The 26,246-nt window shown below is 41.6% G+C and overlaps 1 protein-coding gene across 4 annotated transcripts in view; it reads left to right on the forward strand.

Annotated features, from left to right (window-relative positions):
* Window positions 1-952: 952 nt before the first annotated feature.
* ppip5k2 (diphosphoinositol pentakisphosphate kinase 2) overlaps window positions 953-26,246 on the forward strand; it is a 45,996-nt gene continuing 20,702 nt past the window's right edge. For 2 of the 4 annotated variants that reach the window (XM_056737008.1, XM_056737010.1), the window contains exons 1-15: window positions 954-1,270; window positions 8,046-8,323; window positions 8,816-9,011; window positions 10,939-11,029; window positions 11,387-11,472; window positions 11,714-11,868; window positions 12,511-12,612; window positions 12,897-13,058; window positions 13,307-13,428; window positions 13,628-13,729; window positions 21,928-22,014; window positions 22,121-22,196; window positions 22,403-22,506; window positions 23,062-23,147; window positions 26,087-26,212. In XM_056737008.1, coding sequence (XP_056592986.1) covers window positions 8,162-8,323; window positions 8,816-9,011; window positions 10,939-11,029; window positions 11,387-11,472; window positions 11,714-11,868; window positions 12,511-12,612; window positions 12,897-13,058; window positions 13,307-13,428; window positions 13,628-13,729; window positions 21,928-22,014; window positions 22,121-22,196; window positions 22,403-22,506; window positions 23,062-23,147; window positions 26,087-26,212 — 1,657 coding nt within the window. In that variant the 5' untranslated portion in view covers window positions 954-1,270; window positions 8,046-8,161. Of the gene's footprint in view, window positions 1,271-8,045; window positions 8,324-8,815; window positions 9,012-10,938; window positions 11,030-11,386; window positions 11,473-11,713; window positions 11,869-12,510; window positions 12,613-12,896; window positions 13,059-13,306; window positions 13,429-13,627; window positions 13,730-21,927; window positions 22,015-22,120; window positions 22,197-22,402; window positions 22,507-23,061; window positions 23,148-26,086; window positions 26,213-26,246 lie in introns of all 4 variants that reach the window. The other 2 variants (XM_056737007.1, XM_056737009.1) reach the window with 2 other exon arrangements.

The following is a 26,246-nucleotide window of genomic DNA, read 5'->3' on the forward strand; positions in this document are numbered from 1 at the left end:
CAAATATGTTATTTTGATTAAATTTTGCAGTTTATTTTATTGTTATGGAATAAATGGACATGTAACAAGCATCTCACTATTTTTTAAGATTAAAGAATTTTGAATTAAACACACAAAAGGGAAAACACTGGAGAGTGTTGAACTCAAAATCTGATACTTTGAAGAATTTAGAAAAACAAACAGTTCTGGAGGGCATTTGACTACCATTTAATTATCCTAATATGGTAGTCAATGATGTCCGAGAACTAAAAATAGCCAACATTCTTTAAAATATCTTTCTCTGTGTACATCAGAACAAAGTAATTTATACAGGTGTGAAATTATATAAGGGTGAGTAAATGATCACAGAATTTTCATTTCTGGGCGAACTTTTTTTAATGCAGCCAGTAAATCCCTTTACAAAACGTAATATAGGAACCATAAGCATATGAAGATATGGAAAGGTGTTTTTACATAATTATTTCTTCATTTTTTTCAATTTAGCAAAATACGGCTGAAAAGATTTCGAATAGTTTACAATAGAGGCCGCTGTTTATCTATTTTTTAATGTTTAAATAAACGTCACCTTTAGTGTTTTGAAGTAAATTATTCAGCTCTTTTTATGTATGATCTGAATAATGACAGATCATTAATCAATGAGATCATTACAACAGTAAAAACAAGGACTGAGAACTGAGGGTAAAAACCCAGAGGACATCCTACAAATATTTGAGCCAATAACTATAAATAAAGAGAATAACAATTAAGCAGAATTCCTGACACACTTTAGGCTTAAAAGGTTCAATTTATCCTAATATTTTTACATGTTGATAAAATATTTCATTAAAAATATTAAAGACAACGTGAATAGACAACAGACCCACTCAAGGAAACATGATGCTGAACGTCTGCTTGGTGTTCGTCATTGGTCCACTTTCCCAATTACGTAATCCGAGACGCCACGCCCCTTCATCTGTTGTTTTTATTTTAAAGCTTAAGCTGTGCAAAAGTCGAGCAGAAATCACATGCACACACGAGTATATTATTCATGTGCAGCAGTCTGTCAGCGACATGAGCATTAAAATAATCGTGCAGAATATAAGAATGAGATGATGTGTGAAAGTCCGTTAGCTGAGGGAGGATGCTGCTGATGTTTTGACTGCTTTTAGCCCTTGTGCTAAAGCTAACTCATTTCACACAGTGACTGAGGGTGAAGAGCAAAGACAACAGCTCCCAGACTTCAAACAAACATTAACTTCAGCCGAAACGCACGCGATCTGACCTGCAGCAGGTAAGAACATCAAGTTTTTTATGTGAATGTCGTAAAACACCTCTGACCTCAAGCACGTGTCTGCCCGCAAATATTGTGCAGGAAGTGTCATTTATTGCCAAAAGAGCGACACTAGACATCATATCATCGACCTTCTGCATTTACTTCTTCCGCAGTATTAACCGGTAATTCATTGCTTAAAAGTTTTTTCACAAATAGTTGCTGGTAATGATTGACACTAGGGTTGTGCTTTAAATGATGTGTAAATTAACATATTGAAACATGCCATTTTCAGCAGCTTTCGCAATTAATAATAGTAAGCAACAGCCTTGCTTCTGTTACAGTGTCAGCGTTTAAAGTCGGAATATGCTGTATCGATGTGAATTTTGTGAAAATTTACACTAATGGTTGTAGCAATGCTTGTTTCAGTTGTGTTTTGTTATGCGATGTTCACATGGTGTTGTGTTGGACAAGTGGTGTCAACTTCAAAACACGTAAAATACATGTTTAGCATATGACAAAAACTTAATGTCAACCTATCTATCTATCTATCTATCTATCTATCTATCTATCTATCTATCTATCTATCTATCTATCTATCTATCTATCATATGTATTATGTACATGTACATGTACATACATGCATACATACCAATATGAAAAATATATATATATATATATAATATATATATATATTTATATTTATATATATAGAATGGAGAGAGCGAGAGAGATAATGCATACAGAGAAAAATACATGGTATCATTGCAAAAAATGTGAAGCTTTTTCCTGAGACGACAGTGGAGTCAGGGGATAAAATAAATAACAGGTATATTTTATTACCGACAGCTTACATGGAAATTGCCCTTAGGCAGGAGAGAGAATTATATAAGAACTAACACGCAAAGAGAATTTGCATTAAAAGCATTAAATGTGTCTAAGCAGCAAATACTGAAAAGGTTTGAAATGTTCAAGTTGTTAAAAATGCAGGGGGACGAATAAAAGCAATGTTTTCTGAATGTACAGAACCCTAAGCTAAGCTAATGTTTAAGCTTAAGGGGTGCCGTGGCGTATATACAATATATGCTACTTTCTGATGCCATTATTTTATGTAATGTATAATGAAGCAAAGTTTTCTGAAGAAAAACACATTAAAGATATTTCCAAATTCTTTCTGACCGTCTGAATACTCGGTTCAGCAGCTGCGTGTCCTTTGCGACCTCAGTGTAAACACCCACAGTTATGATTGGCTTACACATTTTCATTGGAAATAATATCAACATTTAGAACAAGAATACAGCCCTTTATGTTTAAGATAGAGACGAATCCCAAATCAGTTCTACAGCCACAAACAGCACAACGGCTTGTTTACACACAACAGTGCATGAAATATCAATGATACACCAAAGTCAGCAGATTCCTGAATACATCAATCATTACACTGCCAACAACAGTGTGACTTTGTGTTGTGTTCATTCATTTTGAACTTTTCATTATTCAAATTTAAATACAATTTTAAAGTAAAAATGGCATATGTTGCAGTTGCACCCTTGAAGTTCTTCCGGATTGAAATCATCAGAGAAGGGATCCATGAACTGAACTGTGAAAAGAGAGAGATACAAACCGTACAGTGCTTTGGGTTGCTAAGACATTGAGGACAACTTCATTTAATGAATCTATTCTTAAGGAATTAACTTGCTTAAACAGATGGCATGTGCTGGGATTTTTCAGGTGGAAAATACTCTGCAACTTGCATTTAAATTACTGAACCTTTAAAGATGAGAAGATTCCTGATGTAAACTCGAGTTTTATCAGCGTAGCTATGCAAAGAGATGCAAAAACATGCTACTGGATTGTTTTGTAAATGTAGTAATTTGTGTGTATTTTGGATATGTTCTGTAAACATCTGTGAAAATGCTTTGTGGGCTAGCAAGATACAAACAAAACAAACCTTATTTACATGGAAATAGTCAGAGTAATAAAGCAATCCAGATGAACATTATGAGTTAGATATAATCTTATGTCTATTTAACCCAAGTGTGTACGCATGCATGTTAAAGTGGTCATGAGGATATGTTGCTTTTAAGGCAGTGGTTTCTGTATCGATGTGTCTGACATCACATAGTTGAGTTGCTTGCTTTCAAGAACTTCTGTTTTTGCACTGGTTGTTGTAACCCTTTTTTTCTGACACACAGTCACAGAGATAAATGTATATCAAAGAACTATGTCATGAAAAGGTCATATTTTAAACTCTTGAACAGTTTTAATTAAACAGTTTGCTTAAAGCCTGCATTTTTATGAAATTGTTTAGATATTCATGTTAACTAGGGATGTGCGCTACAACTAAATTGACAGTCGTTAAATTACAGTGTAGTCGACTAGTCTAAAACTAAGAATGGCCCAGAAGGCGGTCCAAAGAATTTGTGTATGCAAGACATTTTACAGACTAAAGACTGTAATTTATTAATCAAACTTTTCATATCCAATATTTAATGTTGCTAAAACAGGCATATGTGTTCCACTTTCCTTACGTTATGATCATAAATAGTTCTGCCTTTGCTGATGCGCCAACCCGGAGTGAATCGTTTTAGCAGCTGGAAGAAGTGAAGCGATGAGCATTTGTTTGCTTTGGCTGGTCTGTGTCTGGGTTTAAAATATGTAGCCCATACAAAATCCAGTAGATTTTCTCCCTTCAGTCTGTTTTTTCGGACTCTAAAAGTTAAACTAAATGTTAGTAATCAAATTAATTTTTCTTTGGTAAAAGTGTGTCTATTGCACGGAAATCATGGGTGGACACATTCAGAACAAGGGGCGGAAATATTATAATAAGAACGACTACTTACGTCATTAAGAAAGCGATTTCTGAAGCGCTCGTTTTCTCAAAGGCTTGCAGAGATAGGCTCACATAAAAAAAGTTAATGATTTGTCTTTTTTCACGTTTTCTGAGTTTGCAGGTGCAATAGAGACCCGATGTCAGCATTTAAACAGGTGAAAAAGTCTGTTTTCATGAAATGACCCCTTTAAAGCTTGGTAAGGATTTTAGAAAGTCATCTGGCTCGTCTCATTCGAACCGCAGATTCAGGTTACAAATGTTTTCCTTCATTTCTCAGTCAGTACTTGCATTTTCCCCCTTCAAGAACATCAACTTTTGCTACACAAATACACCTTTTGTATTCATGTTTTAATCAATAAAAAAACAACACAAAACTTAGGTATTTTTCCTTTGTGATAGGATTCAAATACATTTTTTAATTTAATTTAAATTGCATTATTCAATGAAAAAAACAACACCGTAATATATTAACGGGCTGCTGCAGCAGGATACATGCAAAGCTAGAGTATTACTGATTAGCGTTATTGAAGTTGATGTAAGAATTTCAACTCAATATTGTCACAAAAAAAGAACTTATTCTTCTGGTGCAGAGAAAAGATAAAGAAAGAAAACCAAGGAAGAGAAAAAACACAAGGAAAGCCTAGAATATTATTCTAACTAAATTAACTAACTTATTAACTAAATAGGCTTCGCCTCATTTTGTTATTATTTACAGTTGAAAGAAAAAGTATGTGAACCCTTTGGGCTTACTTGGATTTCTTCTTAAATTGGTCATAAAATGTGTTCTGATCTTCATCTAAGTCACAACATAGAGAAACACAGTCTGCTTAAACTAATACCGCACAAACATTATACGTTTTCATGTTTTTATTGAACACAACATGTAAACATTCATAGTGCAGGGTGGAAAAAGTATGTGAAACCCTAGGCTAATGACTTCTCCAAGAGCTAATTGGAGCCAGGAGTCAGCCAACCTGGGGTCCAATCAATGTGATGAGATTGGATGTGTTGATTAAAGCTGGCCTGTCCAATAAAAAACACACACCAGTTTTGAGTTTGCTGTTCTGAAGAAGCATTGTCTGATGTGAACCATGCCTCGCACAAAAGAGCTCTCAGAAGACCTACGATCAAGAATTGTTGACTTGCATAAAGCTGGAAAGGGCTACAAAAGTATATCTAAAAGCCTTGATGTCCATGTGTCCACGGTAAGACAGATTGTCTACAAATGGAGAAAGTTCACCACTGTTGCTACACTCCCTAGGCGTGGTCTTCCTGTAAAGATGACTGCAAGAGCACAGCGCAGAATGCTCAATGAGGTGAAGAAGAATCCTAGAGTGTCAGCTAAACACTTACAGAAATCTCTGACACATGCTAACATTTTTGTTGACAAATCTACAATAAGGAAAACATTAAACAAGAATGGACTTCATGGGAGGACACCACGGAGGAAGCCACTGCTGTCCAAAAAAAACATTGCAGCTCGTTTGAAGTTTGCAAAAGAGCACCTGGATGTTCCACAGCACTACTGGAAAAACATTCTGTGGACAGATGAAACCAAAATTGAGTTGTTTGGAAAGAACACACAACGCTATGTGTGGAGAACAAAAGGCACAGCACAGGACGAATGAATCGAGACGTTTAAAACAAAAGTGTTCGCCCCTGTTCATTAGCAAAACAAATAGTTTGCTGCAGCTGAACTAATTACACAAATAATGTATTAACGTACATACAGCTAAACTCCAAGTGCCAATTTGCCAAATAACATATAAATATAGAGAAAGTTTAAAGAGTAAGTAGCACATGATTTTTAGGGTCCTACTTTGGTTTATGGAGTGTCCAACAACAAGTTTATGTTCATAGAAGGTGTAAAAGCACTATTATGTCATAATAATAGGTAATTATTCTAACTTTTCTTCTTGACTGACTCTCAAATGATTCATTCTGCGATTCATCCGTCTAATCCCCTCCTATCCACTAGCCTAGTGTCATGTGATTAGTCAGATGATGTAGTCTGCTGTGGTCAAACGCGTTTGTAGCAAGCAAGGTGGGACGAGAGCCATGAGGGAATGATGCGAGTGATGATAATACGTCAGCTGTGTTGCACGGGCATCACATCTCTTTGGAGGATATCGAAAGCACAAGAGGATGAGCGACCGGAGTGTACGACGAGAGAGGAGCAGGCCTAGATTTTATGTTATGGTTTATTATTTTTGTGTGGCCGGCAGTCAACCGTGCAGTAGCTATCGGCATTTTACTTTTCGTTTTGTGGTTTGTTTATTTTTTATTAAAAGTTGTTGACAATCACCGGTGACCGCCTCCTTCTTCCCATTCCCATTGAACTTGTCACAGCGTTCATCATGTGTTGCAAATGGAACGCCTACCATCATTGCTGGATTACGGTTTTCAGGTTATATATTATATACAGTGTATAGATAGGGATGTCGGGATTTAACCTTACCAGTTTGCGCCCTAGTCTGACGAAGAAACATCCAAAGACAATAGTAGGTAATAGATAGATGATAATAGATTGAACACTTAAATTAGCAGAGTTCATAGCTAGATAAACAAACTGTAATACCCTAGAAATAACGGTACATGTTAACGTAAGCATTAAATGCATTAGCTAAACACAGACACAAGGTACACAAATATTTCTGGAAGTTCAGACAAAATAAATATTCACACCTACAGGTTGGGCTTTGGTCGAGCTAACAGGTCCAAATAAGGTTGATATTTCCCCCCCTTTCAAGGATAGTCTTTTAACATATCCTTCAGTGAACGTGCCAAGATTATTGAAGGATTCTTCAGTGAAATGACGCGGGCACAGTTAAACCCTGGGGTTTATACTCCTTTGGTGTCATTTGAAAATGAATTGTAACCATTGTTTCCTCAGAAGTTCTTCCTCTGGTAGTTTAAATAAGACGCACTTAGTTTCACAACGTAGAACACAGGTTTTAGACTGCACACGCATCATGACCAAGCAACAGTGTTTTGGGGGAGGAGAGTGAAGTTTTCGCGGCTGTCCCAGCAAAAAGTATGCGGGGACTATGTCTAGTGACGTAGATACACGACGGTACTAGTTCACGTCTCGTTTGCATGATTCAGAGTCGACTCCCTTTTTTTCAAGCCAATAACTTTGTTATTTATTCACCTTCGGGCTTACAACTTGGCAGACTGCTTACTTTTCAAACTCGGCAACATAACACACTGGATGAAATGTAATTTTCATGATCTAATGCTACTTACTCTTTAACACTGGCTTTGGATGTTCTATTTAGCCCGTGGCTGTCTTAGCTCCCTTCACCATCATATGCTGACGTTATCCTCATATATATATGGTACATTTACGTCAATTCAGACTGTTGATAAATATTACTAACATCGACAGCCTTTTTCTCGTTCAGTTGGTCTCGGCCCCTTTGAAGAATTTTTAAACTAATCCTGCTTGAATTGTCCCAGGTTGATAAAGCACTCCAGCTTAAAGTGATTTGCGCAAACAAGCAGGTTTTTACTTATGGTTTCTGAGGGATTTCAACTAAACATAAAATAAATCCACCCCTGTCTCTTCCAAGGTTAGGACTCTGTGCAGCGACTACATTGCATGTTGCCCATCAACTTTAGCCATGGCGTCACGTACACTTGTGAAAACAAGAATGGCGGCAGCGCCATGGGTGGAATTGTGAGGACTAAGGGGCGGTAATATTATAATAAGATCCTGCTTTCACAAATGGAGCGAAATCTGAAGAGCTCGATTTCTCACATGCTTGCAGGGAAATGCTGATCAAAACAAACTTACTGGCATCTTGTTCTTCACGTAAACTGGGTTGCTTGATTCACCGGGAACCCGATTGTAGCACTTAACACGAAATTTTGGATTTTCATCTGATGATTCCTTTAATAATTGAGACCCCCTATTGAGAAATACTAATATGATGCGTTATGTTGGTGTGGTTTGTTTTATAGGGAAGCATTAAAGATGAATGGTTGTGAGGAGCAGGAGGACGGGTTTAAAGCTGGATCATACCAGCTCTAACCTTCAGTTCTGACCTCTGCTGGGACTCGCTGAGCGATTGACATTAATGAACATGTCTGTGAATGAAGACACCGACCATCCACGCTTCTTTGTGGGCGGTGAGGATGGAGAGGCGGATGAACTTCTTGACCCGGGCAGAGTGCTTGGCTATGACTGCCTCTATGAGAACGTAGAAGAAGAGGACGAGGATGATGAAGAATATGATTCGGTATGTCGTTAGATGGAGATCCGCAGCAGCATCTTGTTTAATCTGATGATAATAATATAGTTATGTTTTTGCTTTTCATCTCTCTCGATCGACTCTCTCTCTCTCTCTCTCGACTCTCTCTCTCTCGACTCTCTCTCTCTCTCGACTCTCTCTCTCTCTCGACTCTCTCTCTCTCTCGACTCTCTCTCTCTCTCGACTCTCTCTCTCTCTCTCTCTCTCTCTCTCTCTCCTCTCTTAAATAAAAATTCCAGAAATAGAAATTTGTTATTTGTCATCCCGTATGTGTTAAACTTCCAACAGCATTTTAACTGTTTTTATAGGAAAGATTTAGAATCTTTTATATTCAATAAAACCGACGTGAACAGACACAAAAGTGAATGTTTATTTTTTAGTTTACACTTCCTTTAAGAATATTAAGGAAAGGTAAATTTTAATCAGATGAGTATATCCAGAAATAAAATATTTGAGCTGCCTGTATTGTGGTCCCTTCAGCCTCCAGAGAGACAGATCGTGGTGGGTATCTGTGCCATGTCTAAGAAGTCTAAGTCTAAACCTATGAAGGAGATTCTGGAGCGACTGTGTCTGTTCAAATACATCACAGTGGTCACGCTTGAGGAGGAAGTCATTCTCAATGAACCTGTGGGCAACTGGCCGCTCTGTGATTGTCTCATTTCTTTCCACTCCAAAGGTTAGTGGCATGCTTGCCATAATATATATCATTTCTATAATGTATATTGTTTTAGAATTATAGGGATTTGTGTAACTTGTCATTTCAATCGTTCTTTAAATTGACAGCACCAGTTGGGTTTCATGTCTATTGGGGTTATTCTCCGAAAATCTTGGTTTTATAGCAGTAGTACTTAAAGTAGTTTTTCACACTTAAAATAATATCTTGAAAATGATTTTGATGGTAGAACAACTATTAACCCGAAGAATTCTACTGCCGCTGCTACCTGAGCAGCCTCATAGCGGCTACAATCACACTCTAGAAGTTCTTTGTACGGCACGCTACACAAAGCCCCGCCCACCCCCGTTCGCGTTGTCCCTAAAACCCCATTAGCTGTTATAATATGGACTGTAAACCACTGCTTGACAGGGTTAGGTTAAAAAAGGTTTCATAAAATAAAGTAAATAAAATGATGTTTAGGCTATTTTATAACAGTTTAGAACTTGGCTCAGCCAATCAGAATATAGAACCAGAATTGACCATTTTATAAAACAAGATATGACATGTTTACGTTTACAGAGGATGAGAATAGCAGTCCTGGACACTTCGTCCTTCCCCTAGTTCTTCATTTTTATTATACATGAATATTCTGTCAATAATTTTTTTGTCATTTAATGTAATTTGATCATTCGAAATCGACACGTGTTACACGTGTTATGAGAATTTCAGCAAAAATAGCAATAAAGTAAATAATTCATTCCGGTGACAAAATTATGTTTTGTCAAAGGTAGAGAACACAATGATCTTTATTATGATAATTTTTTGTGTTCCCGAATTGTATGTTTTATGATTCAAATCTTTACTGCCATGATGGTTTTGTGAGAATCACCCATTTAAAGTTTTATAATGTCGTGGGTTATGTGTGTGCTGCTTGGTTTGGAGCTCAGATGTTTATGAAATGACTATAATACTGAAAAAGTGTGTGCTGAATGGGCCGTGTTCTCACAAGGATTGAATGAAGTGACTCGTTCAAATGCTTTGTGACCTTATGTTATTTCAACACATGCCCGCACCACAGGAACCTCACAGGAGACGTGTTCATGGACAGTAAACACCGAGATGAAATGTAAACATGTGACTGATTTATGGTGTGGGTGCAGGTCACCTTGTGGGGAAGTTGCATTTCAGATTCCTCATTTTGAGCATTATTTATGGACTGACTCATTGTGTTTCTGTGAACAAGCACATGTACTGTAGAAGCTGTTCAAACCGATTTATTCTCACCACGCCTCTGTAAAGTCTGGTCATGGCTTTATTAAAAAAGATTCTGTGATGAATTAGTTGTTCCAAATCTGTATTCATTTCATGGTTTGGTTGAACACAGAGAAAGATATCTGAAAGAATGCTTGTAACCAAACAGTTCTTGGACCCCATTGACTCCCATATTAGTGAAAAAGACAATGGTAGTTGTAGCAAGGTTCAATAAAAGGAAGGAAGGAGACGGGAACCTGCAAACATTTAAACATTTAATCAAAATAATAACAGAGTAAAAAGACAGCCGGCAGCCCCTCACGAATGACTGCCAGTGAATAAAACATAAATACAAACATACACATGTTCCGGCCCGGTCCTCTCTCATCGGCGGTCCGGTCGCTCGTTCTCTCATATGCTCCCGATCTTCTACGTGATACGAGACTGGTGCGCCCAAATTGACGCTCATTAACAATTACTCACCGGTCTCGAACCACGGTCTCGCCCCGCCTACTCCACTACAGTAGTCAAAAGTGCCCAAGAACAGCTCACTTCCCTACATTCTTCAAAATATCTTATTTTGTGTTCAACAGAGCAAGTTGAGTAAATGATGCCAGAATTTTCCTTTTTGGCTAACAATCCCTTTAATTTTATTTGACGTTCACGCATGTTTATTCCATACTGTTTGCTCTTACAGGATTCCCACTGGATAAAGCCGTGGCTTATGAGAAGCTGAGGAATCCGTTTGTCATCAATAATCTGGACATGCAGTACAGGATTCAGGACAGGTGAGCTCAAAAACTGAGGCATGCAGGAAGTTGTGTATAAAAGAATTGTTTGTTACTTGACTCCAGCACTCCAGCCATTTACTCTTTAGTGTTCCAGTTTTTAATGCATTTCACATCATGAACTTCATTTGTAATTTAATTCTGCCTGCACTGCGGCTGTGTGATGGCATTAAAACTCACTTTGAAGGCCCGTGTTCTGTGAGGGGGAGACTCCATAAACATGATGATGTAATGATATTGTGTTCAGAATCTCCTCTTTTAAGTGACATCATCAGTCACATAACCCAGATGGTAACAGATTAAAACAGCAACTCTTTACGTCTGTATTGTTATGACTTTTTTGTGTTGCGTATTTAGGAGAGAGGTGTATGGGATCCTGAAGGCAGAAGGCATACAGCTCCCACGCTATGCGGTTCTGAATCGAGACCCTGACAGTCCAGAAGGTATTAAGCTCACAGTGACCTAGTTTGGAGTACTTATGAAAGAGACAGATAATGTGTTCAAACTCTTCTGGGATGGTCATTTATTATGTTTCATGTTCAGAGGCAGAAATGTATCCATAAATCAGATTTGAAAAAATATATATTCTATATACTGTATGTTACAATTTTCAGTTTCGCTATGTTATCTTAAACCAAATTTGTGTTGTGGTCTTTCAAATTAGCTTGTGTATTGTGTTTGTAGAATGTAATCTGGTGGAAGGAGAGGACCATGTGGAGGTAAATGGAGAGATTTTTCAAAAGCCTTTCGTTGAGAAGCCAGTGAGCGCTGAAGACCACAACGTCTACATCTACTACCCAACATCAGCAGGAGGGGGCAGTCAGCGGCTATTCCGCAAGGTTTGGCCCACACAAACAACCATGCTTAAGTGTATTTCAATTTGATCTTGACCGATTAGTTCAATTCACTTTGAAGATTGTTGTTATTAAGCCTTTTTTTAAGGGATACTTCACCCAAAAATGAACATTTTGTCATCAGCTACTCCCTCTCTAGTTGTTCCAAATCTGTATCAATTTCTTTGTTCTGATGAACACAGAGAAAGATATTTTGGGCGGATGCATATAACCCAACAGTTCTTGCACTCCATTGACCACCATACTAGGATACTTGACCATGGTAGTCAAAAGTGCCCGAGAACTGTTTGCTGTCCTACATTTTTCAGTATTTTTCAGTATATACAAAAAAGTATTTTTTCCTACTATGGGAGTCAATGGGGTCCCAGAACTGTACAAGCATTCTTCCAAATATCTTTCTCTGTGTTCATCAGAAGAAAGAAATTGATACAGATTTGGAACAATTTGAAGGTGAGTAAATGATGACAGAATGTACATTTTTGGGTGAAGTATCCCTTTAAATCAAGTGGAAATAACACTGCCAATGTCTTAAGTCTGTATTGAAAGGTTCACAAAGATGTACATATATATGGTGTGCAAAGTTTTGTATGTCTTTTGATTTACTTTTGATCACCGTATCTCCTTTAGATTGGAAGCAGAAGTAGTGTTTATTCCCCTGAAAGTAATGTCAGAAAGACTGGATCATACATCTACGAGGAATTCATGCCTACAGATGGGACTGATGTGAAGGTATTTTTACTCTAATGCTTTATAAAAAAAATATTGAGGTCTTACGTGACTAATAACAATAACATTTCAACAACATGAACTATAAAGGTTTGATTTTTAAAAAGTTTTTTTAAAAAGAAGATCATACAGCTTTAGTACTATGTCAGGGGCAGTTTTCAGCCTGGCTGTATTTAATGACTGAATACTGTTCCTTTAAGCATGTGACCAGCTTGCTTTTAACAAGGTTGCTATATTAAGGTAAAATAAACAAAAAAGTCTTTTTTGGATCTTTATGTCTCCGTCAGGTGTATACTGTTGGTCCTGACTATGCTCACGCTGAGGCCCGTAAATCTCCCGCTCTGGATGGGAAGGTGGAGCGAGACAGTGAGGGGAAGGAGGTCCGTTATCCAGTCATCCTTAATGCCAGGGAGAAACTCATCGCCTGGAAAGTCTGTTTGGCTTTTAAGGTAAATCCTCAATAAAGGTGTGAACAGCTTCACTCACCTCAGACTAACCACACACATAATGAACCACTGTTATATATGATTGAGCTATGCCTGAAGCTTTTTTAATATCAACATACACACATGTGTTCTAATATGTTTGTGACAGTTATTGATGGGGCTACAAGTTATGAATCAAATAAGTTTCTCTATAGTTGTTTCATTCATTATGCAATATTCACAAACTGAGGTGTTAGCATTTCTGTTGACAGCAAACAGTGTGTGGGTTCGACCTGCTCCGTGCCAACGGTCAGTCATACGTCTGTGACGTCAATGGCTTCAGTTTTGTAAAGAACTCCATGAAATACTACGACGACTGCGCAAAAATCCTGGGGTTAGTGGAAAAAAACATCTCTGTTAGTTTTTTTTTGTATTTCATCCCTTTATTTGATTTCATTTTACACATGAGGCTTGCTAACTAATATTTATGATCATCAGTTTCTTTATTGGATTAAATTAAACATGAAAATCATGATATGCAACACACATTTGTTTAAGCTAAAATCAACATGATTTTGTCTTTTGTTCAACAGGAATATCATCATGAGAGAATTGGCCCCACAGTTTCAGATCCCATGGTCTATACCTTTGGAAGCTGAAGACATTCCCATAGTTCCCACAACCTCAGGAACCATGTATGTCCTTAACAACTGAAACACACATCACTGCCTGCTTTCACAGACGAGGTTTAGGGTCATCGGGGTCCAAGCACACCATTGGCATAAAGCTAAACAATTTTAATGATGATTTTATGCAATCTGGTTAAAAACTGATTGATATAAATAAGTAAAAAAATGGTAACCAAAGTTGTACGTGTTTAGAATGTTCACCCAGAACTTTGTGTCCACAGCCAGATGTGATGCAACAGCTGGTGTGGACAAAAACTTAAATGGATTGTTCATCCAAAAATTGATTTACTCGATAAACATTTACTTGAACTCAGGTTATTTCATACCTGTATAAATGATTCCGATGAACACAAAGAAAGATATTTGGAAGAATGTTAGTGGTAGTCAAAAGTGCCCGATGAACTCTTTGTTTTCCTAATTTCTTCAGATCTCATTATGTGTTCAACAGAACAAAAAATATTTTTTTTCCTGCAAAGATAGTGGATGATGTCCCTCAATTGAAAATTGCTGACATTCTTCCAAATATCTTTCTCTGTGTTCATTTGTAACAAAGAAAGTGGTACAGGTTTGAAATAGGGATGTGCGTTACGACTAATTTGATTAAACAAAAGTTTTGTAACCATGCAGTCCACTAGTTTAAAACTAAGAATTGCGGTCCAAAAACTAGGTGTACTGTGCGGCCTATGTAAGACATTTTAAATTCAATATTTAATGTAGCTAAATCAGACATATGTGTTTCACTTTCCTTACGTTATGATCATAAATATTTCTGCCTTTGCTGATGCATCAACCATGACTGGATCATTATAGCGGCTGCAAGAAGTGAATCAATGAGCATTTGTTTGCTTTGGCTGGTCTGTGCTTGGGCCTTAAATATGTAGCCCATACAAAGTCCATTAAATTTTCTCCTTTATGTCTTTTATTTCGGACTCTAAAAGTTAAACTAAAAGTTATTACTAAAAAGTAATCAAATTAAATACAATTTTATTAAAAGTGTGTCTAATACACTGAAATCATGAAACTTGGATTATTTAACAATTAATTCAAAGCTTTAAAAGAAATGTTTAATTGTTTACTAATTTAAATGATGTTGAATGTAAAAAATGCATTTTCTAAATTGTGGCAATTTCAGTAGCCTCCAAGTTATACTTACTGTAGTCCAATAGCCGGTCAACAAACAAGATAGCTACATATATCATGTTTTTATAATTTATAAAGCAAAGCAATGTGTGTTAAGAAAAAAGCAAAAGAAACGGAAATGAACAGAACAAACTACAGAGCGAATGAAAAGCCGCTAATAAAGCAGACTGCCCATATTAGCTCATTTATTGAACATAGGCTAAACACTTGAGTCCGCATGTGATTATGATGTAAATATTAATGTACAATTCAAGCATTATGCTTGGATGAAAGTCAGCTCAATGTTTGTAAACAATAATTCCGTCTGAGGAATCTGCGTGGTCATTTCTGAGCATGCTGCAATTGGCAAAAAGGAATCGCATGCTAGATCTGACCTAAATTTAAAACATTTTGTTCCTTGTACAATTGGTACAAACGGAGACTTTTAATAAAAAAAATCCAACATATTGTTAAGTATGTGATTTAAAGGGTTTTTAAACAAAACATTAAAATGAAAATCATTTAAATTATAACATTTTGTGTAATTTGTTTGTGAAAACAACAGTCAATTACAATGTCAACTAGTAGGAGTTTACTGTTTAATCGAGTAGACGATTAGTCTCGCACATCCCTAGTTTGAAACAGTAAACACAATTAAATGATGACATATTTTTCATTTTTGGATGAACTATTCCTTTAATAACAAGGAAAAAACCTTCTTCATTTGTTGCGACATTGAACATTTTAAATAGCATTGAGTTGTTTGTGTAAAAACATTTAATTCAGTATTGTGCACCAGAGGAATGCATGAAGCAGTATATTTACACAGTATTATTTATCTTTGATCATTTTACATGATACAGAAGTTGTCCAACGTTTGTTTGTTAACTAACATATAGTTCCCTTTCTGTCGGTCTCTCGACGTTGTGTCGAGAACGACAGATGGGGTTCGCCCTTGAGAACCAATCAACTCTGACTACTATAGAAAAGGCCAATGAAATTTGGCGAATGCAATTTGCATGCCGGGCTCCGCCCCCGGAAATCCGGTATAAAAGGAGGCCAGCGTGCAGCATTCACTTACCTTTTGTTCTTCAGAGCCATCGCTCATGAGTACAACTCAGGATTCAATCCTCTACAACTACACGCTGGTGCTACGACGTGTTACAGCGGATCGTCCCTTCCTGCAGCGACCTTCCCCTGGGCGTCTCGGCGGTTCCGGAGGTGTTAGAGATTTTTTCTAAAAGTCCTTTTCAGGACTGACTGAGCATTCTCCAGCGCGGCATGTCCCGCTGTTCTCTTGGGTGCGGCACCCTCATCGAGGAGGGGGATGGACACGATCGCTGCATTAGGTGTCTGGGCGTCCAGCACACTGAAGCAGCGTTCGTTGACACATCTGCCTGCACTGCGGGCAGATTGTCATTCAGAAGTTGCGGTCACGGGTGGCTGTCTTCCTACGGGAACCAGCCACCATTTCGTCTGCTACCCGGGCTGTGACATCTGTGGCTACGGCCCCGATGACCACCCACGTTAGCAGCGTTAGTGATATGGGGAACTCTGCGAACGTAAACCCGCCAGCCAAGTGCTCACGGGCCGATCGCACCCCGATTCGCTCTTCTGAACGTTCCCCAACCGGCGGTGGCATACCGTCCGGATCCTCACACACACACTCGGAAACGATGTGTGACGTAGATGAGATGTCGCTCGCAGCATCGGAGGGAGACTGGCATCCGACTCTGCCGAATCCAAACTCCACCCCCAGCGGTCGAGTTCAGGAGGAAGCAGAAGTGATGTCATCCGTGCTAACCCGGGGATACGTGGTTCCCGAGGTCGGTGCGCGGTGCAAACCGCGCCCACCCCGGGTGCCATGTTTTTCCCGGAGGTGCATGAGGAGCTGTGTAAAACTTGGAACGCTCCACTCACGGACCGTTCCAGTGAAACCAGCTCTGGCTCCCTTACTTCCCTCGATGGTGAGGCAGCCAAGGACTGCGTCGAGATCCCCGGGTGGAACGTCCGCCCGCGGTGCACCTGTGCCGCGGACGGCTACCGCCTGGGGGGGGATCGACCACTCCTACCGTCCAAAGCACGTAAGACTTCGGCATCACTGGTGTCGAAAGCTTGCGATGTTGCGGGCCAGGCTGCCTCCTCTCTCTATGCCTTGGCCATCCTGCAGGTCCGCCAGGCCAGGGCGTTGAGAGGGCTCCACGAGGGTAAGGCCGACCCGGGTATAATGCAGGATCTCCGTGCCACGGCTGACAGCGCTCTACGGGCGACTAAGGCGGCGGCACGGGCCCTGGGTCGGACGATGTCCACGGTAGTGGTCCAGGAGAGACACCCCCGGCTATACCTTGTGCAGAAGAGTGACAGCAAGGAAGTCCGCTTTCTTGATGCACTCATCTCGCAGGGTGGGTTGTTGGTAACACCGTCGAGGACTGCGCTCAGCAGTTTTTTGACGGCGAAGCAGACAGTGGCAATTAACCACATTTTTTTTCACGCCGCGACTCGGCCGCCTACAGGCCTCCGAGATCTCACGTGACGTCTGCTTCCCTGCAACCCAGGACCCTTTCGACATCGGCTCCGGTTCCTGTGCCCCCACAGGCGGCACCCCGGAAGCAGAGGTCGAGGGGGAAACCTCCACCCCGTCAGCAACCTCCTCGCGAGAAGGGACACTGACGGGAAGACCCCAGGGAGAACAACATCGGGCCCGAACCTTCACAGCCACGGCTCTGATCGGTCGGTACGGGACGACTCCTGCCTCGTCACCAAAGCCGGGCCCTTGTTAGGGCTTGGCGCCCACTTACTCACTGAGTTTTCTGTTCTCCCCGGGTTTACTTGCAGCCGATCGCACACTCCACTGGACTGTGCTCGGCGAACCGACCTCACACCCTGGCGAGGCATGAGGTCGTACACATACGACAGCCGTCACCACTCTCAAACCGACAGTGCGTGCCGTTGTCCCGCCAGGCAGGTAAGTAGGCGGAGCAAACCTTCCCTCCGGGGACTCCCCACGACATGGTTAGCTCCGCCAGCCGACGAACCACCCCCCGTGGGAATGATGAAGCAGACCGTCCCCTTGGTCACCCTGTCACAGTCCCTGGGAGCTCGAGAGCTGCCCACACTGTCTCGCTGGCTAATGAGGGAGGTCCGTCTTGGTTACTCGATCCAGTTCGCCAGAGACTCACCCAAGTTTCGGGACATCATCTCTCCCTCTGTCAGAGGCAGGGACGCATCCGTACTTCGGGTAGAGGTCACCACCCTTCTGGCAAAACAGGCATCGAGTTCGTCCCTCAAAACCAAGATGTTCAGTGGGTCACCACCCGCACTTCATCGTTCCCAAGAAAGACGGCGGGTTGCCCCCAAAGGCTGCGTACCCTGAACAGAGCACCTTCACAAGCTGCCATTCAGGGTGCTCACACAGAGGCGCGTCCTGACATCTATGAGGTGTCAGGATTGGTTCGTGGCAATCGACCTGAAGGACGCTTACTTTCATGTCTCGATCCTCCTCGACACCGGCCGTTCCCACGGTTCGCGTCCGAGAGGCGGGCATATCAGTACAGAGTCCTCCCTTTCGGTCTGTCCCTGACTGCCCTTTCTCCCTGAGAGGAGGAAGGCGAGCGGGTACTAAACTATCTCAGCGACTGGCCTATCTTGGCACACTCGCGAGATCTGTTATGTACACAAAGGGACCTGGTGCTCCGGCACCTAGGTCGATTGGGACTCCAGGTCAACCAAGAGAGGGGCAAGCTCTCCCCAGTGCAGAGCATCCTCTTTCTCGGTATGGAACTCAACTCTGTCACCATGTCGGCACACCTGTCCGCAGTTGTGCCCAACCAGTGTTGAACTGTCTGAAATGAACATTTTAGGCAGACAGCGGTCCCCCTGAAACAATTCAGAGGCTCCTGGGACACATAGCGTCCTCGCGGGTTAATACCCCTCGAGTTGATGCACATGACACCGCTCCAACACTGGTTTCAGAGTCGAGTTCCGAGGAGAGCGTGGCACACCGGCAGCAGGCGCATGGTGATGCCGCCCTGCTGCCGACGCACCATAACCCCTAGTCTTTATGACTTTTTCGACGGACTCAGGTCCCTCTGAGCAGGTTATGAGGCAGGTCGTGGTGACGACTGAAGTCTCCCTGCAGGGGTGCGGTGTAGTGTGCAACGGGCACGCAGGTGGGGTGTTGGACGAACCCCCGCCTGCGCTGGCATATCAATTGCCAAGAGTTGTGGGCTATGTTACTTGCACTGAGCAGGCTACGGCCTCTCGTGCGAGACATGCACGTGCTGTTCCGAGGACAGCAGTATAGCTGTAGCGAATACAGATCGTCAGGGTGGCGTTCGCACACAGCAGCTAAACACAACTTGCTCGACGCCTCCTCCGGTGGAGTCAACAGGTGACTCGTTCCCTGCAGGCCACACACCCCGGGCAAACTGAACTAGACAGCCGACGTGCTTTCTCGCCAGTTATGCCTCGTGGATAGTGGCGACTCCACCCCCGTGCAGTCCAGCTCATTTGGAGGCTGTTCGGGTAGGCCCAGGTAAAACCTGTTCACCTCCCGTAACACCACCATTTGCCTGCTTGATAGTCCCTGCCCTCGGCACGGATATCCTTGCGCACAGCTGGCCGCGGGATGGGCGGAAGCACACCTTCCCCCCCCCAGGAGCCTTCTTGTACAGACTCTGTGCAAGGTCAGGGAGCAGGAGCACCAAGTGTTATTGGTTACACCACACCGGTCTAACCGCACTTGGCCTCAGAGCCGATGCTCTGGACAGCGACTCCCCCTGAACCATTCCCCTGACAGAGGACCTGCTCTCTCAGGGGAAGGACACGTTCTGGCATCCCAGATCAGACCTCTGGAACACCCATGTCTGGTCTCTAGACGGGACGAGAAGATCCTAAGATGGCTACTCCCCCTATGCGGCTGAGACCATCACCCAGGCTAGGGCCCCATCTACTAGGCAGTTACACGCCTCTAGACGGTGCCTCTTCTCGTCCTGGTGTCTTTCTCAACGAGAAAGACCCACTGAGGTGCTTGATCAGGATTGTGTTCCCCTTCTCACGAGACTGGAGACTAACATCTCCCTTCCACACTGAAAGTGTATGTAGTCGCTATTGCCACTCATCACGACTCAGTCGGTGGAAAGTTTCTAGGGCAACACGACCTGGTCACCAGGTTCCTAAGCAGCGAGAGGGCGGAATCCGCCTCATCTCCGCTCCATACCCTCTTGGGACCCTAAGTGGTTCTGGGGAGCCTCAGGGCCCCCCAAAGAGCCCCTCGGAGGTTCCGATCTTCCTCATAGAGTAAGACGGCCCTCCTGACGGCGCTCACTTCCTTCAAGAGGGTAGGGGACCACCGAGCATCCTCCGTGTCCCTGGATTGCCTTAAACTCGGCCCTGGAAACTCTCACGTTATCTTGAGACCCAGGCCCGGATGCGTGCCCAAGAAGTTCCCACTACTCCCTCCGGGGCCAAGTGGTGAACTTGCAGGCGCTCCCCATAGGGGAGGAAGACCCAACCCGACTAGTGTTGTGTCCAGTACGTACTGGACCGCACGCAGAGCTCTGAAGCTCTGACCAGCTCCGTGTCTGTTGGAGGACAGCAGAAGGGGAAGGCTGTCTCCAAACAGAGGCTGGCGCACTGGGTCGTGGACGCCGTTACGACGGCATTCCGATCTCAGAATCTCCCATGCCCATTGGCAGTGAGGGCTCACTCCACACGGAGTTTAGCCACCTCCTGGACACTGGTAGAAGCGCCTCTCTAGCAGACATCTGTAGAGCCGCGGGTTGGGCTATGCCCAAACACCTTCGCAAGGGTTAACAACCTTCGCGTAAACCTGGTGTCAGCCCACGTCCTGCGTGGCGACATGTAGGACTGGCATCCGGGGGGGCGTATGCCTGCGAAAGCACCTTTCCACCCTCTAACAGGTTGGGTCAGTGTGCTATTTACCTTTTCTTCTTACCCGAACACATCGCTAAGAAACTGGTACCTCACCATCCTCCCTTCTTACCCAGACACTGGTTAAGAATAGGCATTCCATCCATCACCAAACAAGCACCCCCTGGGGGCTGGCTGGGCAGAGCAGCCTTCCCCCTTAGGCCGGGATACCATGTGAGCTATCACAGATAGCTCTAACCGGACCTAGTGCTACCGGACGTCTGTAACACCCCCTCCGTGGGCTGTTCCGTCTGATGTATCCTCATGAGAATGGTTCCCACTCCTGGTAACCCATGAGCTTCCCCAGGTGGGCCTCCACCTCGCGGTTAACTACTCAGTCCGCACGTTCCATGCGTTCTCCTCCAAGGACGAGACCATACCTATATCCACCATATTCCTCCCCACGGGTAGGAGGTGGCCTCTGTAGCGCTTCCCTGATTAAGAATCGCGCTTACCCGGTGTAAACTGATCTGGACGGCCTCTCGCCTATAGAGAGCTAAGGCCCCGTCCGTGAAAGTTACCGGTCAGGGCTGTACCCATCTTTCTCCAAGAAAGCTCTGGAACCCCCCGACCACCACACTGGAAGGTTACAGTCTCACGAAAGCTTCGAGATGACACGCCCAGGCTTGTTACCGTCGCTTCGTTAGAGATTGTGACGCGATACAGCGTTGTGGCGTTTTCCATAGGCAACCCCATCTGTCGTTCTCGACACAACGTCGAGAGACCGACAGAAAGGGAACGTCTTGGTTACGTATGTAACCTCAGTTCCCTGATGGAGGGAACGAGACGTTGTGTCCCTTATGCCACGAACACGTATCGTATTCTGCTGCAGTTTGAGAGGTCTCAGGCTCTTCAGAACAAAGGTAAGTGAATGCTGCACGCCGGCCTCCTTTTATACCGGATTTCCGGGGGCGGAGCCCGGCATGCAAATTGCATTCGCCAAATTTCATTGGCCTTTTCTATAGTAGTCAGAGTTGATTGGTTCTCAAGGGCGAACCCCATCTGTCGTTCTCGACACAACGTCTCGTTCCCTCCATCAGGGAACTGAGGTTACATACGTAACCAAGACGTTTTTATATACTGTATATATTGGTAATAAATTCTATAGAAACTGAGATTAAATGTGATTTTAAGTGCTGTCTTGTGACTTGTAGGATGGAGTTGAGGTGTGTAATTGCTGTTATTCGACATGGTGACAGAACACCAAAACAGAAGATGAAAATGGAAGTTCGACACCAAAGGTACAGACTTAAAAAAAAACTGTCTCTGAAATAATATGAATATAATATGAAATTCTCAAGTTCATGCGATTCCTCTTTTTCTTATTTCTCCTGTCATCTCTTTCAGATTTTTTGATCTCTTTGAAAAATTTGAAGGTTACAAAACTGGAAAACTGAAACTGAAAAAACCAAAGCAACTCCAAGTAAGAACATTTACACTTGTATTTCAGTAATAATGTTTTTCATGATCTACTGTGTCTGGCGTAAAAAAGTTCATAAAAATCCCATCGACAGAGATGCCCAGAGGACCAATCTTATGTTGAAAAACAACTATACACAGCCAAATATAATCTGAGGAATTTTCAATGAGGTGAAATGAATTGTTTATGATGTTTGTTGCACGTGACAGGAAGTGTTGGACATTGCGAGGCAGCTGTTGGTTGAGCAAAATAATGATTCCGAGATCGAGGAGAGTAAAGCAAAGCTTGAACAACTAAAAACTGTCCTTGAAATGTGAGTGTTTCCTATTATCCACTACTGAGGCCAGAGTCACGAAACTACTCTAAAGAAAAATTATAAGAAGGTTCTTAGGATCAATTAAAGGAAGTTCATAAGAAGGTCCCTTCTTAAGAAGTTCTCAAAAAAAAAAATTCTTCATTGAAATAAAACTGCATATGCTTTGTGACGACGGCGTTTTAGTGCCACGTAAAAAAAAAAAAGACTTCGAGAATAAAGTCGAAATGTTACGAGAATAAAGTCGAAATGTTACGAGAATAAAGTCGAAATGTTACGAGAATAAAGTCGAAATGTTACGAGAATAAAGTTATTTTTTTTATTTTTAACGTGGCACTAAAACGCCGTCGTACTTTGTAAATCAATCTTGAGAAAAAATGTTAGATTAAGAAGTTCTTTCTGAAATGCAGAACATTCTTTACACTTTTCTAAATTCAAATTTAAGAAAAAATATGGCAGTTAAGAAGAATTTTCTTAAAAATGTTTCGTGAATCCGGCCCCTGGTTTTTTCTCTTAAAGAGTTTTATTCTCTTATCGTTTCTCGTGTTTGTTTAGGTATGGTCACTTCTCTGGCATTAACCGTAAGGTCCAGTTAACATATCTGCCCCACGGCTGCCCTAAAACTTCCAGCGAAGAAGAAGGTAAAAATGTGCTGCCGAAAAAAAGAAAATTCTGTCATAAGTCAAGCCTACGTTAATCATCAGAAAAAATGTTTTTGTCCCTTTACATTTTTTTATTATTTTATCATTATTATTATTTTCTATTTAGTTATTTTTACCTTTTATGTTATTCAACTTTTGCTATGGTTTTCAAGCAAACATTTGTTCTTAAGATCAGTTGCATTATTGAACTGTAATGCTGACGGAAGGTCCCGTATGTTAAGTCAGGGATAATAAGGATTTTAATGCAAGAACCACCCGACGCAAAGCGAAGTGCATCAAAATCATTTAAAATAGAAAACTACAAAAAACAGGTTGTGGGACTAAGACACTCTTCTTGTATAAAGTCAAATGTCATAATATCTCTCATTAAAGGGCCACAAATCCAGAGGTTTTCTGTAATGTAAAAATAGTCAGTGTTATCCCCAGAATGTCTCTGTAAAGTTTCAGCTCAAAATACACCACATATCTTTCATTACAAGATGTTGAATATGTTGAACATGGCCATTTGTGGCTGCAATGGAAGAGGCGCCTTTTTTGTGTGTGTCTCTTTAAATACAAATGAGCTTCTGCTCCCCCCTCCCCATATGCAAAATATGACGAAGATCACGATCAAGACAAGCAATATAGCGGAAAGTGCAATAACGTCTGGTATGCCTTCCTCAACCAAAACGATACACTAACTGCAATAAAAATCACATTAATGCCTTGTTCATGAATACGAATCAAATGTAAAAGAGAAAAACATAGAACAACATATGCTGACCATTCGCTGTATGAAATATTGGCCATTGATGATTAATCATGTGCATTCATATTACTATCAGACATAAACACAGATATAGGCATAAACATGCATTCAGAGTACTTGTATATGACAGACAGTTATGTAAAGATCAGCAACCAGGTGATATTATGTTGTGAGTAGCAATTTCTGCGTAACCTCATTGTCTTACAAATGTGAACTGTTTCTATTCGCTTTAATTATTGTCGCGCTTATGACATAAAAGAAAACACTGAACTAACCGAGAAAGACACTGCTATAACTTTCTTTCGTTGTAATGAATAAGCTTTACAGAATTTGTGTTTGTCACAAGTCTTCTGAAACGCAATGCGTTTTACCCCTAACGTTGCCACTAAACACCTGTCTTTGGACCATGTCTCAGGTTAAGCCGCGACTATGTGTATGTAGCGAGGAAGGCGTGGCGAGAGCCGTCAGACAAAGGGGCGGGGCCGGTGGCGTGAGTGATAATGGCTATCAGATGTGCGCACACCGGCCCCGCCCCTTTGTCTGACGGCTCTCGCCACGCCTTCCTCGCTACAGTGTACATAAAAAAAAGTTGATTTAAAATATATGTGTAAAACTTACTTCTTCCGGAGATGAAGCTTGATCACGATCAGCTTGTACTGATCCACGCTTGAGAATCAATTGTTTGGGCTAAATCCATGATATACTCACAGACCACAGGGTCCCGAAGCTTTGATTTTTCAAACTTTCCAGCTACGGGGAGCTCTAGCTCACGACGTAGGGGTCGCATCGACTCGTGGTTGAATGCACCACCGGAGACATTTCCAACGAGTCCTGGCTCGTTTCTCTTTAGTTTTTTCAGACCAGAGACACGGACCGGTGAATGTTTCTTTGTCGATCCAAAAAAATAAATTCTCCCCGAACGCTAAGTCATCATCTTCCTGCCCGGGACTTTTCGATTGTTATATTTCAGGCCAGCGAGGTCACAGCGGGATAAACCCGGGCTTGTCCGAATGTTCTCCTCCCGGCCTACTTTTATGGTCAATTTCACATCCAACAAAAAGAAGAATAGATGGATTTGTATAATTTGTATAATAATTTGTATAGATTTGTATAATTACAGGGTGTTTTTGCACACAATCAATTTCTGGTGGATAATCTTTTAAAATTGCATTTTCTGGGATTGTGGCCCTTTAACTCATTCGCCGCCAGCCTCTTGTTGTTCCCAGCCTACTCCAGCGTTTTTTAACATTTTCACCCAACTTTAATGGCTCACAGTAAATTTTCTGTAAAGAATATATGGACAAACAATATGTCAAATGAAAGCTATCAAACAAAAGAAACTGTATTCTTCTATCTACATTTGTTCGTTTTTTATCACTCCGTAGATGTGGGTTTCTTCAAAACTGCATCACTTTGATTATAACAGCTAGAGATAATTAATGTTTTTTGTAAATTATCCCGCGTTTACCATGGTCCACATGGCAAATTAAAGCTGTTATTGATGTTTACAGTTCCACTTTTTGATCCGAGAGGTGAAAATTCCATTTATTTCCGTCAGTTTATACCAAACATTGATCAAACTGACTTGAACTACCTGTGGATTAAACGATTTTAAAGCACACCTTCCAGCCAATTAGAATCGAGTATTTAAACAGAGCATGTTATAAATCATTTTGACCAATGGCTTTTGCAAAAATGTTTTTGGCTTGTTTTAGAGACGCTGGTGTTTCCACCCTGATTCTAAAGCCTTTTATAGGATGCACAAATGTTGTTTATTTTAATTCAATGACTTTGAACATCTCTGGTTCTCACGTGTCTTGTGACTATTGTTATGAGACCAGCAAAAAACAAATAACCATCTTTAGCAAATAACCATTTTTTGATTTTAATAAATTTTTATAAATGTTGAAGGAGAGTTATGTATTGTCAGCTCACATTTAATGATGTAGTTAACCAATATTAACAAGCAGATTCTTGCTGTAAAGTGTTCATGTCATTTACAGTACTTGGCAAACTGTTTCTTCGGTGTATATACACAGTTAAGAGAATGAAAAGCTTTCACTAACTTTCTTCCTAGGAGCATTTCGACCGCTCTTGCTCTTTTATCTGGAGGATGTGAGGCCGAGTGTATTTTAAATGTGTTCTTGATGACCCCTGTGTTTGTTTTTAGATGTGCAAAGGAATGACCCGTCTCTATTGCTGGTTTTGAAGTGGGGTGGAGAGTTGACACCAGCTGGCAGGGTACAGGCCGAAGAACTCGGGCGGGCCTTCAGGTGCATGTACCCTGGAGGACAAGGTACAATTACTATTTCTTTCCTCTTACACTATAA

Source organism: Triplophysa dalaica, chromosome 22 (genome assembly GCF_015846415.1).
Source record: "Triplophysa dalaica isolate WHDGS20190420 chromosome 22, ASM1584641v1, whole genome shotgun sequence".
Lineage (NCBI taxonomy): Eukaryota > Metazoa > Chordata > Actinopteri > Cypriniformes > Nemacheilidae > Triplophysa > Triplophysa dalaica.